We start from the raw sequence: 15610 nt of genomic DNA, 5'->3' as shown, positions 1-15610 counted from the left end.
AAGAAGGTAAAAAAGGTTTCCATTACATGATTCCTTGTATTTCTGAGGTACAGTAAGTGTGCAACACCAAATCAACAGGTAAAGGAATGAAACCAAGACTTTGTCCTCTTTTGAATGTTTTATTTTTAAACTCAGTTCCAAGCCGTTGGCCAGCTGGTGCTGTGGCTGCAGACACACATTCTGATTCCAGAGACAGATCAGCTTCAGAAAACAGACACCAATAACAGAGCGGGACAAAAAGCTGGAATCCAGCTTAGGGCAAACAGATTTCCACAACACACCTCTCAGGCCCAGTCTTCACTTGGTTAATTTTGAACCAAGCAGTCCATGTTTGGCGTTTTGGGAAGGTAGCCACAACCAACTCCTTCAATGAAAACAAACTAGAAATTTCAGAAGCAAAGCACAGCTTCAAGTTTTTCCCCAAAATGCCAGTTCTGTGGGGCAACAGCCTCTGTCACACAGGAACTACAGCCAGCCCCCCACTGCAACACCTGCAGCCACACCAGACCTCAACATTCACCTGAAGGCTTCGAGGCAAAGAAAAGCTCAGTACAAACAGAAGCAGTGACCATGATATGTTATTGTCGTAAACGAACGTGAAAAATGAGGTTTTTAACACGTTACCATAGAGAACAAATTCAGATTAATGAAGATTACTGTGGTATGGAAGCAGGAGCTGCTGAGTTTTTGGCAGCTAACTTTTTGTGCTCCAGCACCTTCAGAAAGGACACATCAAGAACCACACACACAACACTCAACACCACGGGCAGCTGTTGGAACAAGCAGACACCTGGAGCTGAGAGAAAACTGGCACCTGAGGATTTCCAGTGAGCTGTTGGGAAGCATTATTCTTGGGTTTATGTTTGGGGGGGAGGTTCTCCTAAAGAAGACACAGCTGTGAAATACTCCGTATTCTTCCAAGCAAAACTGGAAACTCTTGGGAGCAGGAATCAGCTGCGCCAGAGCTGTAAGGAGCTGTAAACCTGCCTGGTCTTGTCAGGAGATAAAGTATCTAGAGAGCTAGGCAGGCTTGAACCAGACTAAAAGAAAGCCTTGCAAAAGGACTCCAGAGAAAAGAATGAAAATTGCTCTTGATGCATGGGTTGAGCATTTTTCTCACAGCTGCATGGCTCCGGAGTAGGGCAGTAACTAAACTATCCAGTTGGAAAAGTTATTGTGTTACAATAATTGTATTTCTGAGGGGATAAATTGTTTTTCTTCAAGGGAAAAAACTTTTAAAGCATACTAACTAATTAATAATAGCAATTAGCTATTAATAATTTAGAAATTGATGACTCAGGTCAACACCCTTCCTGTTTGCCCACATGTAACTTCTGGTTCCAATGAGCCCTATCCCTTCAGGGACTCCCACAGCTGCAGTGGGTCTCCACACCAGAGCTGGGAAACATCTTCTGGCACCTCAGTGTGTGGTCAAAATCCCCTGAAGCAGCTTCAGGTAAACTTGAGCAGGTGCAACCAAACAGTTCATGTAATCAAGAAGGGATTTTCTGCCTTTGCCACCTCACTGCAGCAAAGGAATTAAGATCAAGCCCTGGACCCGAGAACTCCAGAACCAGCACATCTGATGTTGGCTGATAGCAACACTGATCAGTGCAATGGGCACTTTCTCCTCTTCCCGCTCTCCAAGGATCCAGTCATCAGTTCCACAATGCTCCTGTTTTGATCCAGAGTTTCAGGACAGATGTTGGACCAGCCCTCTGCCTTGCTACAGATAAACCTAGTTTGGTGTCTGTGCAGGCCAGAGGCACTGGGGATGCTCAGGGCTGCTCTCCTGGCAGCAGATTTCAAGCAACAGAACTATCTTCCCAGCACTATGGAATTCTGTGCATCTAACTGAAGGTTATCAATAAGGACTCCCAGAGCCAGTCTGGGAAACACTTTACCACAAAGGGATTCTGAAGTTCCAGTGACCTCACATTTGAAAAAAGGACTTGGCAGTCATGTTCCACGAGAGGGGACCAATAACTGGACTTTGGAAATGGCTTTGAGAGTGACTGTTTGGAGTGTGCACTGCAGGAAAGCTCAGGCACTTACAGGGTGTTAGCAGGTGGAGTGTCACGTATCCAAAAATCCTAAGAAAATGGAAAAGGAGAGGCTCAGAATTCTCACCCCCTGTGTCTGAGGAGCCTTTGGGAAGGTGAAGCCTTCAGATGCCAAGAGAGAGAAGCAGAACAGTGATGGCCTCTCCTGCTGCAAGGCAATTCAAGCAGCCACAGCAACTCTAGCTGGAAAGAACCACCACTGTCAACAACAGCAGGGGAAACTCCAGTCACCCAGGAAATCTGGAGTACTCGGCCTGTGCAGCCCCAAACAGTCCACAAACCAGTGTCTATCAAAGAGCCCTGCCTAAAAACTACACACAGACAGGACCTGCAGGGTGTTTGCAGAGGACTCACGGACACAAACCACTGAGGTTTCTGACTCCAGATCTCATTTATTTCATGTTTGGAAAGGGAGGAATAACCAAACAGACGGATAGTTAAAGCAGAAGTGACACCTGGCAACATTATGAGATTCAAATAGCTCATTCCAGGCTTTCCTTTTTCAGGCCCAAGTTCCATTACTTGCTTCAGTGGTTCTTCTCCCTCGGAGCTGATACTTCAAAACTCAGTGCTTTACGATGGGGCCCCTGAGATGCCTTCAGAGGACAAGCACTGCCTCATTTGGCTGATGGAGTTAGTTGAAGCAGTTTTAAAAAAATCCCTGTCCTTGAACAGGTCACGCAGGAACTCAACAACAAAGCCTAGGGAGCCCCATCCTGAATCAGCCATTCCCTACTGAACTGTGCCACTTCCCCAGTCTCTTCCTTTGATCCCAGCTCTTGTACTTTACATTTGATGTCACGAGCCATGGCAATACCCTGCTAACACACATCCACTGTGTTGTCTTCTAAACCAGCTTGCCATCAGCTCTGCACAGGACATCCATCCTCGAGTGTGTTGACTCAGACTGTAAGTTGCAGACACAAAGTTCAGAGGCCAAACCACCAATCCCACCCCACAGCCGTGCTGTGTGTGCTGGGCTCACCGCCTGTGCCATTAGCCATGCCCGTTACAACTACTGTGTAAACAGAAAGACATTAATAATAATTTTTAAGTGAGGAGAAAATGCTGAATTTCAAGGCTGAGGGCTCAGGTTCAGACCAGCACTCCGCAGTTTCCCTACCTGCTGACCCAGAAGTTGTCTCAGGAGAGGATGCATTTTGCACTGCTGCTTTTTCACTCCTCTGAGCTGATGAAGAATTAAGTTTCTCTTGTCCTTTGATGCTTATTTCTGTTTTGTTACCAACTCCCTTGAAAAGAAAAAAAGGAAAAGGTTGTCTTCCCCTGTGTGTTGCTACCAGGTAATAGATCTGCCCTTGAATCTCAGAACAGAAACAGTCAATGCTCTCCAACCCAACACATACACAGGATAAATCTACTACGGAGTCACCTCCCTGCAGAACTTTCCACCCCTCTCGATCTCCCCTTACACACAAGGAAAAAAAAATTCCAGTGACTTTTCTAAACATTACCTTCTCTATAGGGCTTAGGATGAAATAAACACTCTCCAGGTAGAGAGGCAGAAGAAGGAGGCAGAGAAATAGTCCTAAGCCTTTTCCTTACACTGACTGTGGGAAGTTGCTGTGCACCTGAAGGAAGCTCAGAGGCAGAACTCAATTTAAAAGTCTGTTACACAGAATGTAGTTATCACTTTTTAGTACATCATTAACAGTTTTGTCATCTTATCTGTTTCCCACAAAACCATTGATTTTAAGACTTACAGAGAATTTCTGGATTATTTCAACTAGGAAGCTGGAGTGAAACAGCTTTAATAATTTCTGGGTGTTGCAAACAAAACTGTGACCATCTGTAAGGAGCTGCTCTGCCACCAGCAAAGCAGTTACTGCCAGAGGTGCACTGGAAGTGGGGTTCAGTGCACTGAAAGGTTCAGCTGTCACAGCTGTTAGATTTAATCTCTCCATTGAAAGGAACATGGAGGTGAAAGCCTGGTGGACACAGTTCCAGCTCCCCAGTAAGGCAGGCTCGGGATAATTCAGGAACAAAAGAGGGTCACCACACCAACCACGTACCTTGGTGGAATAAACAAACTGATCGATGAGTTTTCCATCCCCAGCAGCATTCTGAAGGGCAAAAACCTGTTCAATTTTAACAACCGGAGACATGTTACATTTTTGCAGATCCAGGTTGTGCATGGTTATTGAAGCTGGGAGGGATTTCCTAGCGGCAGCTGTTTTCCAAGCGATTTTCACGGGAGGTGCCTCCTCCTCCTCCGCACTGGACTGCCTCCTCTGGCCCTGTCTCCGTGCCTCGGCGCTGGAAGGGGACGATCCTGCCACCACGTTGGCGTGTTCCGGCTGCGTGTTCAGCGCTGGCTTCGGCCGCCGGTTCTTCTTGGCCTCCGCTTTGGAGGCAGCAGTCTTTTTGGCCTTGGCCAAAGCCTCCTCTGGCTCTTGGTCTATGTAAATGAAGGTGTACTGTTCTATCCTCTCCTCCCGGGTCATCTTCAGTGCCTTCTCAGCATGGGCAATGCCAATGTCCCACTGAGCTCGCTCCCTCTGCGGCCTGGGCTTGCGGATCTTAAGGGACAAGGACAAACAGTTGATTACACTGAAGACTTTTGCCACTACAGCACTTCAAATGCAATCCTGAGGGTCTTTACAGCTGCCAGGCAGCAGATTGAAGTTTGCTCTCCATTCACAGGGTATTTTTTGACAGATGGACACTGAATTCCCTGCTCAGAGTACAAGTAGACACTCAAGCTGGATCATAAGACCATCACAATTAAGTGTCTGCCCTGAGTTACGACTTCACTAAAGCCAGGCATGGGCAGTATTCAATCTATAATTCCATTATGAGACAGAATTCATCCTAACTAGCCACTTTTTCAATCCTCCTTATTTTTCCATAAACACTCTTTTCTTTCCACATCAATATTTTGATCAGCATAAATACTGACTGAAGCAGTTCATCTACACAGTAAGTAATTCCTATAGCTAACACTTCCTTTCCAATACAACAATGGGAAAGGAACATATCTGCTAGTATTAGGGGTTGGAATAATGTCCTTAAAATGTATTTTCCAAAGAACAGGCTAATAATGAACACATAAGGCCCTGTTTCCATTTAAAATGCTAATATGGATGTAAGATTATCTCCAATGCTCCACGAGGAGCCAACAAAGCAGGTTCAGCTCTCAGCCTTTTCACATGAAAGTCATAAGAGTATGGAAACATTTCCATGATCTTTGTGAGAAACACTCCTGGCAGTGACAGGCAGCCAGCCCTTCCCAGGGTAAAGCACTGCAGAGTTCCAGAGCTGCAGATGACACAGGACTCCCCACAGCCAGTGCCCCCCATACCTTCTGCTTCTCGGAGTGGTTGCTGGCTTGCTTGGCAGCCTCAGCCAGTAACTGCTCGTACTGTTTGTGCCCCTGGTACTCCCGGACGCGCTTCTCGTGCACCCAGGCCCGCTCCGGCTGGTTGCTGAAGAACTGCACGTGGTATTCCCGGGCACCTGAAAGGGAAAACACCCGTCAGCACTTGTGTCAACACTGCTCTGCTTGTTCAGCTTGAGCTTTTCTCCCCCCCACAGCTCCACTCCTGCTGGCGGAAGTACCTGGCTGAAGTGCAGAAATCCAACGGGGCTGGATCCAGAACAGTTTAAGGTGGAAGATCAGCAAACCCTGCCCTCACTGAACACTCTCTCACTGACTTGAGAAAAGCAGAAGCACCCGTGCACAAGCCCAGTGTGCAGAGGCTCCTCTGCAGAGGTGATTTACCAGATGCTAGTTCTGGGCACGTCAGGACTGACCTGTTCAGCACACACAGAACTAACCCCGCGAGGGCAGTGCAAAGATACTTTTAACACAGGAACAGCTACAGACACAGGACACACTACAGCAGAGACCCTCCTCCCTTACCTCTTGTGTTAATTTTGGTATGCACGTCAAGCTGGGGATCACATGACACCATGCAAGGCCACCACGGGTACGTCCCCACCTTGGACCAAACCAGATCGCCAACCTGGAACTTGACGTCATGGGGGGCTTGTGTTGGAAGGGACGGCAAGAGCTGCTGGACCTGCAAGGGAAACACCAGATTAATCCACAGGAGGGGACTCAGAGCACTCAGAGATGCACACAGCACCTACTGGGACCTGGTGTTGTTCTCTCAGGTATCTCTGGGGTTCGATAATCCAACACGAGAGAAACATCTCTTAGACTCATGACAGAAAGGAGCTGCACACAGCTGGGATTTACACAACACAGGCACTGACAAACCAAGACACAAAAGAGCAGCCCCCACCACTACCCCAAAAACATCTCTGCTTCCTAAATTGGTTAAGAATGTTGCTTTTGAGATAAAATGAAGCAATAAATCCAGTACAACGAGAGATGCATTAATGCAGCAACGATTAGTAAAAGTTTCAAAGAAATGGCAACTGATTTATCACACAATTTAAGGGATCAGTGGAATAAATAGTCAAAAAATAGTAACATTCTGTAAGTTCCAAAAGTGTTAATTGGTGTAGGTACTAACCGGGGCTTCCTCCAGCACCGCTTCTTCTCTTGGTCTCTCTGAGGGCGTGCTAAGCCTCTCATTTGGTCTCTAGGAAATGGGTAACAACAAAGAGAAAAAAGGAAAACAAACACAAACAAGGTAAGGGGACAGTAAAACAACACAAGATAATAGTGAAACCAGGCAGAAAAAAAATTAATCACTGAGAGAAAGGCAACCATGAACCCAGAAAACATGAACATGGCGATTCCTTGTGCCCAATTCGAAACACAGTAACATCACAATCAAAAAATACCTGTTTTCCCCTACACTATTTACATTACAATCACACCTGCGTACAACAATGCTCTCCTGTAACAGGTGACAGAAGAACATACACTCAGGGACAGCAAATCCAAATAACTCTCCACCTAAAATAATACACAGCTTCAAAAAAACCCTGAGAACTACATGTGAGGATATCCACGGTAACGTGGCGAGTCCCACATAAAACACCATTTACCCTAAAGATGACAAAAGTGACACGAAGATGAAGTCATGCAATGGAAGGCAAACTGGTGGGAGGACAGACCTGAGACTGCCCCAGCCAACTCATACCGAAAACCACCAGCAGAAAACCCTGTTCCTGTCACAGCACTCTGTGTCTGGGACAGGGGTGGGTACCACGAAACATTTATTGCAACACCACCTTTGGAAAGGGAAATGGAAGCCACAAGGAGGACAGAAGCAAGACCAAATGACACAAATGACTAGGAACTTGGAATCTGAGAGAAAAGGTTTTAGTTCAATCTGAGAAAGACAGCAGGCTGGAAAAGACAGAAGATTCCGTTCTTGTGATGAGCAGGTAACAGCAGCCAAACAGAGGGACAGGCACAGCTGAAGCTTCAGGAGAGAACAGGATTTCCTGGTAATAGGGGGGACAAACTAGTAAAGCCAAACTGACAGTCTGATGTGGGGTGACAGAGTCTGGAGGAGAGGTCAGAAAGCAAGTACAGCCCAAGCATGAGGGAGATGCCACTTGGGAAGTGCCTCCTGGCAGCAGCTGCCAGTGGGACACAGCAGCTCTTCCAGTCACCTCACAGGGGCTCCAACAGCACCTCCAAGAGCAAAAAAATCCTGTCCCAGTGCAGCCACGGATGGCTCAGATTTTAAGTGGACAGTCCATTCCAAGTTTGAACGATAATGTTCATTAAGACCTTACTGAGCTTCGTTAGTCAACTATGATACTCAAACGTGGTAGATGCTCAAAATCTCGACACATCATCAACCTGGTGTCTGGGAGAGTCCAACTCCCAGGAGCAAGGTGGAACAGTTATAAACTTGTAAATACTCCTGGTGAGGGTGTGGATGTGAAACCAGCCCATCTTCCATTGAAAACATTGCCACCACTATCACTCCATCAAGCATAGGACCCGCTCTACCAGATCAGAGCCCTGATCCCTGCAGGACAGGATCTCCTCCCAAACTCCCGAAAGCAACAAGCACCAAAGGCTTTTTACAAGAAACTCAGCTATGTTCTGTAAGAGCACAGCCCAGCCTGTGCTGGGCAATTTTGTCCTGGCTGGATACAACAACTTCCCCATTCCGGGCACTCGCCAGCCTCTCTGCCACCCATTCCTTCAAACTGGAAGAGGCAGAAACCAGCACCACAGAGCGGGCAGGAACAAGCAAGAGAAAGGGAAACAGAAGTACCGAAGTAGCTTATGAAACAGAAAGAAAAAGAAGGAGAGATCAGGGAGGTAACTCGTGTCTTTGCTTCCTGGAATCTCAGTTAACACCACCTGATGTACATCCCCTGGATGTGGACAACATGGTATAAAACCTGACAGAAACAGGAACAGACAGCAATACTGAATCTTCCCAAAGTGTGCTGAGTCAGCTGGTACTTCTCATTCCCCTGCTGTTTTAGAATACTCATTTTTACTAGGTCTTGTACATCACAGTATTTAGAATATCTTTCAAAGATTAATTAAATGTCACAGTGCTGAATATCCCCCAGTAACCTGACTTTCCACTGAATAATCCAGCACTATTTTGAAAGGCAATTTTAGGAACACGTGTGCTTTTGTCCCAAAGCTCCATCTTCAACACTGGCCAGAGCACAGCAAGCTCTAACCATGCTATATCACTGAATAATATTTAGAAAATAATATACAGCTTTTTCTAACATTTATTTTTCATATGCAGTCTTTTAACCAACACTGTGCTGTCCTACAAACACAGTTCCTGGCAGCCTCGTCCCGAGGATCTGAGGAGTAAGGAAAGGCTCGGGACTCAGCATGTGCCCAGCCAGAACCAGGACAAACCCTGCCGGGCTCCAGCAGCACTACCAGGAGTACAGATGGCTGAAATTAGCATTCCACTTACATTTTGCTCCTCTGGTTCTAATTTTGGAATTTTGTGCGACTTGCGCTCTTCCGACCGGGAAGAGTCGTGTTTGCTACTTTTTTTCCTTTTCTCTTTCCTCCCCTCGTGTTTCGCCTTAGCGTACTCCCTCGCCTGCACTTCGTTCAACAGGTCCCCACACAGGGAGGACTCAAACAATTCCCTGCCGTTCTGGATAGTTTTGGTTATTTTGAGTTTGATCTCTGGTGAGCCAGTCTTCTTTGGAATCCCCACTTGTGGAGCCGAGGGGGGGGGTGGAGGCGGCGGCTGGGGAGGGGAAGGTTTCTCCAGAACTTCGTGCGGCCTGGCGTTGGAGTTCTCCATTTGGTAATACTCCGGGGGACTGAAGTTCCTGACTGCCCCAAAGCCGTTGGCCGAGCCATTGGGATACTGAGCATACGTCTGGTATTTGGCTTGGGGCTCGTAGATGCCGATGGCCGGGGGGTACCCGTTGGTGATGGGGGGCAGCTCCTCCGCCGTGGGCGTGGGGTACTGGAAGCTTTGCTGCAGCGCCGGCTCGTACGGCGTCCGGCCCCCATCCTCAGCAATGTCACTGCTGCCATCAAAGGCCTCCTCTTGGCGGATGTTGGCGGAGTCAATGAGTTGAGGTGGTTGCTGAATTGTGTTTCCCATGATCCCTTGCATGAAAGAGAAAGAGAAATCCATTGTTCTGCTCCAGCATCCTTAGCTTTCCCTTTTTCTCATAGGGCCTAGAGGCAGGGGAAGGGAAATAAGAAGTCAGTGTAAATTAAAAAACAATAATTAAGCAAATTAAACTGTTGAAGAAAAAAGGGATCTTGAGACCAGTGTCCCGCTCTCCATTCAGCAACCACCCTCACGTGGATTTAGAAGACTGGTCTTACTGAGCTTTTAAAAAGGGTTACTGACACATCTTTCACGTGACCACTTTCTTCTTTTCCAAGACATTTAATGAAATATCAGAAGATGAAATATGAGTGCTCAAAAACTGAGTCCAAGTGTCACAAAGTCAGAATGGTGCCAAAATCCCACCACCCTCTACAGCCCTCCCAGTTCTGCACTAGGAAGGGTTATTTCAACATGAAGCAGCTGGACAGCACTTTCACCCTCCAGCACACAGGAGACACAGAGCTCTCCTGACACCACAGTCACTGCAAACTGCACAAGCCAGAAACATCACCTCAAACAACAGAGGAACCTCTTTTCCTCCTCCCTCTCCAATTCCTTCCTAAAATTCAAGGTATAAGCAGCCCTTAGGCCAGGAGGACCTGAGCCATGGGCTGCTCTGACAATGGTACAATGTAAGCAAGTGGGTCACTCCACCTCAGCTGCTGGAAAACCCCCTCATGTCCTGCAGCAGCCTCAGATGAAGCTGCCCGACCTCTTCCCTCCTCAGAAAACCAGAGCAGAGTTTGCACTCACTGGCTCTCAGCAGCTACATGAGGAGGGTTATTCTCGTCTCCCTCCCACCTTGTTTTAATACAAAGCACTATGTGGTTCTGAGCCTCAGCATCAACAGATCTCCAAACCCTGAGGTTACTCACGGAATGAGATTCCAGCTGAGCACTGGCATACACACCTTCAGAGTTCCAGTGCATACTGAAACACCAAAATCCGACTAAATCAAAGTTAGACTTCCAAAACTCAACTGCTGCCTCGGAGAAGGCGTTGGCAGTCATCTAAAGCAGCTCAATGTTCAACAAGAAGCAACACACAGTGACCTGACCTGCAGGTAAGAAACACCTGTTTGCTTCCCACAAGGTCAGTTCAGCCCTTCCAAAGCAAACACAGCCCCATGGTATTTGTTCTGCCTGAGTGGGCACACAGGAGGGTTACTGTGCCCTGTAGGTCTGGGTTTGAAACAGCATTAATGCGTCCCACAGACACTTCTTCTAACAGGGATCTCCACAAATCCCTGCCCACGTGGAATTCTCACCCTCCCAAAGCTACGCATCTCAACACCTTGGCTAAGAGCTTTCCATACACAGGGAACTTCCCTCCTCAGAGACTGAAAAAAGCAACTGAAATTATAACAGGAACAAGAACTTGATCAGATTTGTGATGCATATTCTGGGGCCTGCACACTCAGATTAAATTGATGTTTACATTCATCTTCACTGCCCTGTGACACCAACTTGGGGCTCATTTGTCACTTCATTTGTAATTAAGACGCTCACACCAAAGCACAATAACCAATAACAGCAGCACAAGGCTCTGCAGCAGAATTCACTCGTTGCAGGAACTTTTAAACCTCAGGGCTGTGAAAGCATCCCTTCCTCCACAGCTCTGTAGAGCAGCCACCAAACCAACACAACTGTCACTGTCAGGGGACGTGGATCTTTGGGGCAGCACGTGGGATTGCACAGCAAGGTCAAAAACCCCAAACCACGCCCGTTCTGGGAAGAGGAAGTAGAACTGTTTGTACTATTTACCACCAAATTGTTACTTTGCATTTGCCAAACCAAAGAGCAAACAGCAGATTTCCCACCGGGCTTTATTTTTAACTAAACCCAGGTTCAATCTTTTTTCATTTCTGAATAGTTATTAAAAAATCTTGTCTTGAGAAGCTGTGACAGCGCTCCAGGCACATCCACGGTTGGCAGGGCAGAGTCCCAGCTGCCAGTGCAGTTCCCACAGGCACTGGCTGCAGAGGTGGCTGTCAATGCACTTTGTTTTGATATGTGACAAAAGTGTGGATTGAACTTCAAAACACTACTTACACGGGATTTAGGCGCTACCAGTCAAAGAATATAGCTCTGATTTTCTCCTTTTTCACTCCTTCTGGAGCTCACCTGTGTCACTCAGCCTTGGGGCCAGACTGTGCTGCACAGCTGGGACACCCAGGCCCGAATTCGTGCCTCAGTAACTCGCTGCAGGCTGAGAACCAGGCCCACAGCTCCACTGAAGTGCTCTCAGCAGCCCCAAAGCACCCGAGGCCACTCTCCTCCCACAGCTCTGACATCACCCAGAGCTCCTTCCTGCCCAGTCTCTCCCTGTCATCACTGTTAACACACCCAGACTTTCCCACCCTCCTGCCTGCCCAAAACTCTGCTGCAGTGGATCAGTTCCCAGATGCTGCCCAGGGAAGTGGCATCTGGGCAGCGTTAGTGAGAGGACAGGCCCTGGAGCCACCCAAATAACAGCACACAGGGAGGAATCCTGAGCTACAGCACTCTCAACATCCAAACCTAAGGAAAGATTGCTTTGCATAATCCCTCCAAGCATTAATGCAGAGAACACCCCACTGTCACTGAAGAGAGCTGTCCCTGCAGCAGAGCAATGGCACCCAAACCACAGGGGAATGGGATTTCCAGCTGATCTTGCACAAAGGTGTTCCAGAATAAATTCTTCTCACTACACCAGCAATTACTCTATTAACACACAGCATCAGCCTCCTGTGAGCTGTACAATTTGGCTTCCAAACATGACCCACAACAGATATTGGACTGATACAACACTGGAGCTGGACAGATAAACAGTTTCATCACTTCCAGGTTTACAGGAAATGGACACTTCACAGCAGCTGGAAACAACATGGAATCAACAATGAAACAACTTGAAATCAACACCTTCAAAGCTGCAACTGAATTTCTTAATGAGAGAAAGAGTTTCCTCTTTAAAACTGCCTGTCCTTTCCCAGGGCTGACAGGGACACAAGACTGTTTACAAACAATGAGACTACACAGGGACATTGCTTCCGTAAATATTTTCCTGTTGCCCACCTGAGAGTCACAACTCAAAGTATCAAAGGAAAAGGTAAATGACATAAAACATATAAGCAGTACAGGATAGGGCAGGTCAGCCCAGTAGAGCTCTTCCTTAAGGGAACACTGCTGGTTTCACTTCCCATTCTGAGCTTCTGAGCTTGACTGAGCAGAGCTTGAACAGTCAGTTCCACCTCCGACAGCGAGTGCTCAGTCACGGGAAGGTTTCCCAGAGATTATGGATCCTCCGGGTCCACATTTTCACCAACAACTGCACTCCTCTAAAGCAAGTTTTAGCATGAGAATTTTGCAACTTTGCTCTCAGAAAACAAACCTATAATTCTCAAACCTTGCTCTCGTGCTACAGGAGACTAAATAACAGATTATCGAACAATTCCAGCCCCACATGATTGCAGCTTTTCTTCCTCCCAGAGAGGGAGTTCCGTGGGTTTGGCTGAGGCTGGCTGTGGCCACAACAGGGAGAGACACAGCAGCTACTGATAAAAGTCCAGTACAGACATATTTTAAACCTTTTTTCACCCTTTTCTGTTGACAATCCCGACGTGGGGTTACCCAGTCACAGGGAGGTGTTTTACAGATGGCAAGTGTGTGCTGTGAGGCAGGACCTGGCCTGTCAGCTCCCTGAGGAGCTGGGAGCTCTGCTGTGAGTCAGCCCTGTGTGCTCAGAGCACTGTCACTGCCTCGTCACCCTGAGCTGGGCTTTCTATCAACAGGCTCAAAAGCAGAAGTTCCAGGATATCTTTATGTACAAATAGCAACTCAGCTCCTCTCCACACAGACCTAAATCAGAGAGAGTCAAACCTCTGCTTGCATCCTACCATCCATCCTTACCCTCCAGATGTTCACTGCCATTTTCTGTGCTGTTTCACTCCCAACACATCCAACCTCCACTGCTGCTGGTCCCCTCAAGCACCCAGTCCATGCAGCAACTGCTCTCAGTGGCTGCTCACTGCTGCAGGTGTTTGACAGACACACAAACAGAGCTGCCTGGCTGGACAAGCCAGGCTGGGCAGGTGTTTGAAGTGATGCAATCACTCCTGCCCTCTGAAAACCTTAAGCCTGCAGTTCACACACAGCCCTGCACCTCCCTTCTCCCCAGAGCTGAGCATTCCCAGTGCTTCCAGTCACATCAAACACCACCCAGAGGGACACTGTTATCACCTGGAACAGCATCCTGGGGTGTTGGAATTGTGTGAACTGCAGACAGAAATAAACAACTGTTCCTACCGATCCCTGGGCCCAGCCTGTGCCATCTGCTCTGTCCCACTCTGCTCTGCGTGTCCTTAGCAAATCCCACAGGCAAAGCTCTATTTACACACACTAACACAACACCAAGTTTTCACTTGCACAGGATTCCTTAACAGGAAACCTGTAGCCTGTGGATTTCTCCTGACTCCAGCTGGACTGAGCTGTCCCTCCTGGCAGACAGTGGAGGTGAATCAGAGGCCTCTTGACAAACCTTAAAGCGTGAGGTGAGGCTGCTCCCCTGTGCACCTTTGTGAAGGTGGTTTGTGTTTGGTTTTTGAATGCCAGAAGAAACAGTCATGTCTGTAACTGGGTTTGATAAGGCCACTTTGAACAAGTTTCCCACGGTGCCATGGAAAGAAACAACTTGGCCAGCAGAGAAAAGGGGTTTGTCTGGAAAAGGAGCTTAGAGACTCGTCTGGTTTGAGAACCGCGGGATTCAAAAGGGAAACGTGGAGCAAAATCTTTGGTTCTTCAGGGAAAGTCACAGGCTGAGACTGACATGAAACCACAAGGCAGATCTCTGGCAACACCAAGCACTGTAATGTCGTGGCAGGCTGTCACATACCACAGCCAGGGTAAGAACCACAACATGTCTCATGAGAATCACCTCAAACTCAGGCAAAGCTGCCCAACTGAAAATTGCAAAATAAATATGTTTGTATTAAAACAAAACATACAGCCTTTGACCATCATCCTCCACTCTTACCCTGTACCTTCACAAGGCAGACAATCAGGTTTTGGAGCAAAATCTTTTCAAGCAGCCCATTAAAGCATTTAATAAAAAAAAAACTACCCACCAAAGCATTCACTGTTGCATCTCTACAAAAGGCCACTAAACAGTCATTAAAACAGACTTCAATTTTTCCTTCAACTATGATTACTGGTTACTTCATGTTGTCCTTTGGGTTGGCTGGTGTATACACAACTACATTATCTTTTTTTTTTTAACAACAAATTGCACCGAAACGAACGAGTGTATTGACACCTAAACAGAAAGCGGAGCGAGACCACAACAAAGTGCAGCACAACGCAACAGCACCGAAAAAAACCCCCAAACCCAAACCCCCCCAACATTCGAGCAACAACAACAAACCCGCGAAAGGCAAACCCCTTTCTTCTGGGGGTGGAGGGGGTCACCGCTTGGGTGGAACGCCGAGTTTCTGCCCCGCAGCCGGCCGGGGCTCGGCCGCGGGGCCAGAGCGGGGAGAGCGGGGCCGGCCCGGGGGGGGACGCGCGGGGGTCCCCGGCCCTGCCCGGGGCCGTGCCCGGCCCGGCGCCGCCGCCGCTCTCGCAGTAACATGGCGGCCGCGGCCCCTCCGCCCCGGGGCCGCCGCGGGCCCGCGCTCACCTTCAGTCACTTCCATTCTCACGGCCCCGCCGCGTCCGCCCGGCGCCGCGCAGACAAAAGGCGGCGGCGGGGGCGGCGCGGGGCCTCCGCCTCCTCCTCCTCCTCCTCCTCCCGCCGCACCAGCGAAGGCCGCGGCGGAGCCCCGGCCTCGATTTCCGCGCCCCCGCCGCTGGTGCCGGGCTCCGCCCCGGGGGGGGAGGGAGAGAGGGAGGGAGGGAGGGAAGGAAGGCCGCCCGCCCCCAGCGCCCGGCGCGGCCGAGGGAGGCGCTGGCGGGGCCCGGCGGGTCGCGGCCGAGGGCGGGCGCTGGCGGCGGGGGGGGACGTGCAGAGCGGCCGCTGCCGGTGCGGCCCCGCCGAGCGCCTCCGCCTCCGCCCGCCCCCCGC

General features: G+C 48.8%; 1 protein-coding gene across 4 annotated transcripts in view; it reads right to left on the bottom strand.

Annotated features, from left to right (window-relative positions):
* WHSC1L1 (Wolf-Hirschhorn syndrome candidate 1-like 1) overlaps positions 1–15335 on the bottom strand; it is a 36857-nt gene extending 21522 nt beyond the window's left edge. For 3 of the 4 annotated variants that reach the window (XM_017831899.1, XM_017831901.1, XM_017831902.1), the window contains exons 1-7: positions 15227–15335; positions 8909–9636; positions 6563–6631; positions 5944–6103; positions 5383–5537; positions 4094–4600; positions 3187–3313 (exon numbers count right to left, since the gene is read on the bottom strand). In XM_017831899.1, coding sequence (XP_017687388.1) covers positions 3187–3313; positions 4094–4600; positions 5383–5537; positions 5944–6103; positions 6563–6631; positions 8909–9592 — 1702 coding nt within the window. In that variant the 5' untranslated portion in view covers positions 9593–9636; positions 15227–15335. Of the gene's footprint in view, positions 1–3186; positions 3314–4093; positions 4601–5382; positions 5538–5943; positions 6104–6562; positions 6632–8908; positions 9637–10484; positions 11979–15226 lie in introns of those variants that run through there. The other variant, XM_017831900.1, reaches the window with a different exon arrangement.
* Positions 15336–15610: the final 275 nt, after the last annotated feature.

This window comes from Lepidothrix coronata, unplaced genomic scaffold (assembly GCF_001604755.1).
Source record: "Lepidothrix coronata isolate B3197 unplaced genomic scaffold, Lepidothrix_coronata-1.0 Scaffold197, whole genome shotgun sequence".
NCBI lineage: Eukaryota > Metazoa > Chordata > Aves > Passeriformes > Pipridae > Lepidothrix > Lepidothrix coronata.
The sequence above is the reverse complement of the archived record's forward strand: the minus strand, read 5'-3'. Positions and strand labels throughout refer to the sequence as shown.